At 35.0% G+C, this 3,612-nt stretch overlaps 1 protein-coding gene across 1 annotated transcript; it reads left to right on the forward strand.

Moving 5' to 3' along the window:
• The first annotated feature begins 204 nt into the window (after positions 1-204).
• LOC118851472 (olfactory receptor 6C2-like) lies at positions 205-1,149 on the forward strand. The gene has a single exon (XM_036760931.1). It carries the CDS (start codon positions 211-213, stop codon positions 1,147-1,149), a length of 939 nt encoding a protein of 312 aa, XP_036616826.1. The 5' UTR covers positions 205-210.
• Positions 1,150-3,612: the final 2,463 nt, after the last annotated feature.

Here is a 3,612-nt window from a genome sequence, read left to right on the forward strand (position 1 = left end):
AATGAAAGGAAAAAAAAGGGATCAAGAGTCACTTCTGAGTATTTGTATCCAAATTACATTGCTAAGGTTTTTTTTTATGATGGCTCTTGTCAGCTCCAAATTCTGTCTCTGTCTCTCTGTCTCTCTGTCTGTGTTTCTTTCTCTGTCTCTCTCTGTCTCTCTCTCTCTGTCTCTTTGTCTTACAGATCCATTGAAAGACAGAGGTCACAAATGAGAAACCATACGGGGATAACATTATTCGTTCTCAGGGGACTGACAGATGACACACACCTGAAGGTTCTGATTTTTATCTTTCTGTTTCTGACCTACATGCTGAGTGTAACTGGGAATTTGACCATCATCACCCTCACTTTGGTGGATCCCCACCTTAAATCCCCCATGTATTTTTTCCTTAGAAACTATTCCTTCTTAGAATTGTCATTCACAACTGTCTGTATTCCTAGATACCTATACAACCTGTCAACTGGAGACTACACTGTGACTTATAATGCATGTTTCACTCAATTATTTTTTGGTGTTCTCCTTGGGTCCTCAGAATTTTTTCTCTTGGCTGCCATGTCTTATGACCATTATGTAGCCATCTGCAAACCCCTGCACTATACCACCATAATAAACAACAGAGTCTGTAACCAGCTCCTCCTGGGTTGTTGGCTGTCTGGGCTAATGATCATCATTCCACCACTTGGTATTTGTCTTGAGTTAGAATTCTGTGACTCCAATATAATTGACCATTTTGCCTGTGATGCAGCACCATTGCTGGACATCACATGTTCAGATACACAGGTAGTAGAAAAAATGATTTTAGCCTTGGCTGTGTTGACACTCATGATCACCTTGCTGTTAGTGGTTCTGTCTTATGCCTATATAGTCAGGACTATTCTGAGATTCCCTTCTGCCCAGCAAAGGAAAAAGGCCTTTTCCACTTGCTCCTCCCACATGATTGTAATCTCCATGACGTATGGCACCTGCATTTTCATCTATATCAAACCTTCTGCAAAGGAAGGGGTGGCTTTGAATAAGGTTGTAATATTGCTTGCAACCTCAGTGGCACCAGTAATGAACCCCTTTATTTACACCCTGAGGAATAAACAAGTGATACAAGCTTTTAGAGACATATTCAAAAGGATCATATTGATTTCAAAGCAATAAGAGGCAACTGAGTGTCTTACCAAACTCCTTTTATGACACAAATATACTGCTGATACCTTAACTATGAAGAACTAAAACAGAAAAAGAAAATTATAGACCATTTTCCCTAATGAATATCACTTCAAAAATTTTGAACAAAACACTAGCTAGATGATTACAGCAATATATCACAAGGATCATACACTGTTGCCAGGTATGATTTATACCTGGAATGCAAGGCTGATTCAATATTAGTAAAACTATCAACTTATTTGACTATGTCAATAAAAAACGAACAGAAATAATATGATTATCTCAATAGATGTAGAAAAATATTTTGACAAAATACAGCACCCTTTCCTATTAAAAAAATAGGGAGCATAGGAATAAAGGGAGTATTTCCTAAAATGATAAACATTACCTGTCTAAAAACATTAGCATGCATTATATGTAATGGTCATAAGCTAGAAGCTTTCCCAGTAAGATCGGGGTGAAACAAGGATGCTCATTATCACCACTATTATTATGCTAGAAATGTTAGATATAGCAATAGGAGATGAAAAAGAAGTTGAAGAAATTAGCATAGGCAATGAGCAAACAAAACTATACCTCTTTTCAGATGGTATTATCGTATACTTAGAGAACCCTAGAGATTCAACTAAAAAATTTTGAAATAATTAACAACTTTAGCAAAATTGTAAGACATAATATAAACTCACATAAATCATGAGCATTTCTATATATAACCAATAAAGCACAGGTGCAAAAATTAGAAAGACCTATTCCATTTAAAATAATTATTAACAGTATAAAACACTTGGGAGTCTACATGCAAAGGCAAACCCAGGAACAATGTGAACACAATTATAAAACACTTTTTACAGAAGGTCAGATCTAAACAATTGGAAATATATCAATTGCTCATGGATTTGCTAAGCCAATATATTAAAAATGGCAATTCTGCCTAAACTAATTTACTTATTCAGTGCTATGCCAATCAAACTACCAAAAGTTGTTTGATAGAGCTAGAAAAAAATTACAAAATTCATCTAGATGAACTAAAGGTCAAGAATATCAAGGGAACCAATGAAAAATGTACAAAGGAATATGGCCTAGCAATAATAGATCTTAAATTGTATTATAAAGCAGTGATCAGTGGTAGCTAGGTGGTGCGATGAGTATAGCACTGTTTCTGGAGTCAGGAGGACCTGAGTTCAAATCTGGCCTCAGATTCTTCACTCATTTACTAGCTGTGTGACCTTGGGCAAGTCACTTAACCCCAATTGCCCTGCCAAAAATACCCAGAAAACCTAAGAACATAAAGCAGTAATCATCAAAACTACCTGATGAGCAAGAAATTGTCTAACTGTCAGATCTATGAAGAAGGGAAGAATTCATGACCAAGCATGAGAGAAAAAGCATTATAAAATGTAAAATAGATAATTTTGATTATATTAAATAAAAAGGCTTTTGTAGAAAAAAACCCACTATAAACAAGATTTGCAGAAAAGCAGAAATCTGTGAAAATCTCTTACAGCAACTGTCTCTGGAAAAGGCCTCATTTCTTAGAGATATATACATAGAGAATTATATATATATATGTATATATATATATATATAGTATATGTATATATATATTTGTGTATGCATTTGTAAGTATAAAGAACTGAATCAAATTTGTAAGAATTCAAGCCATTCCCCAAATGATAAATGCCCAAAGGATATGAATAGTCAGTTTTCAGATGAAGAAATCAATTCTATCTATATGAAGAAGTCCTCTAAATGACTTTTGATTAGAGAAATGCAAATTAAAATAACTGTGAGGGGACAACTCATACCTGTCTGATGGACTAATATGACAAAAAAAGGAAAATGATAAATATTAGAGAGGATGTGGAAAAAATGGGACACTAAAGCATTGTTAAAGGCATTGTGAACTGATCCAACCATTCTGGAGAGCAATGTTCAGCTATGCCCCAAGGGCAACCAAACTGTACATACCCTTTCATCTTACAATACTACTACTAAGTCTGTATCCCAAAGAGATCATAAAAGGGGAAAGGACCTTTATGTTCAAAAATATTTATAGCAGCCCTTTTTGTGATGGAAAAATATTGGAAATTGAAGGGATGCACATCAAATGGGGAATGGCTGAACAAGCTGTGATATATAAATGTGATGAAATTTTATTGTGCAATAAGAAGTGATGAGCAGGAAGATTGCGGAGAACCCTGGAAAGACTTGAATGAACTGAAGCAGATTGAAATGAACAGAGCCAGGAACACATGGAACACATTATCAGCAACATTGTGTGATGATCGACTGTGAATGACTCAGCTCTTCTCAGCAACACAATGATCCAAGATAAGTACAAAAGACTCATGAAGGAAAAAGCTATCCACATCTGAATAAAGAATTGATGGACTCTGAATGCAGATTTTCACTTACTTTATTCTTTTTATGTTTTTATGTTGTTTCTACTTT

The sequence above is a fragment of the Trichosurus vulpecula genome, chromosome 5 (genome assembly GCF_011100635.1).
Source record: "Trichosurus vulpecula isolate mTriVul1 chromosome 5, mTriVul1.pri, whole genome shotgun sequence".
NCBI classification, from domain to species: Eukaryota; Metazoa; Chordata; class Mammalia; order Diprotodontia; family Phalangeridae; genus Trichosurus; species Trichosurus vulpecula.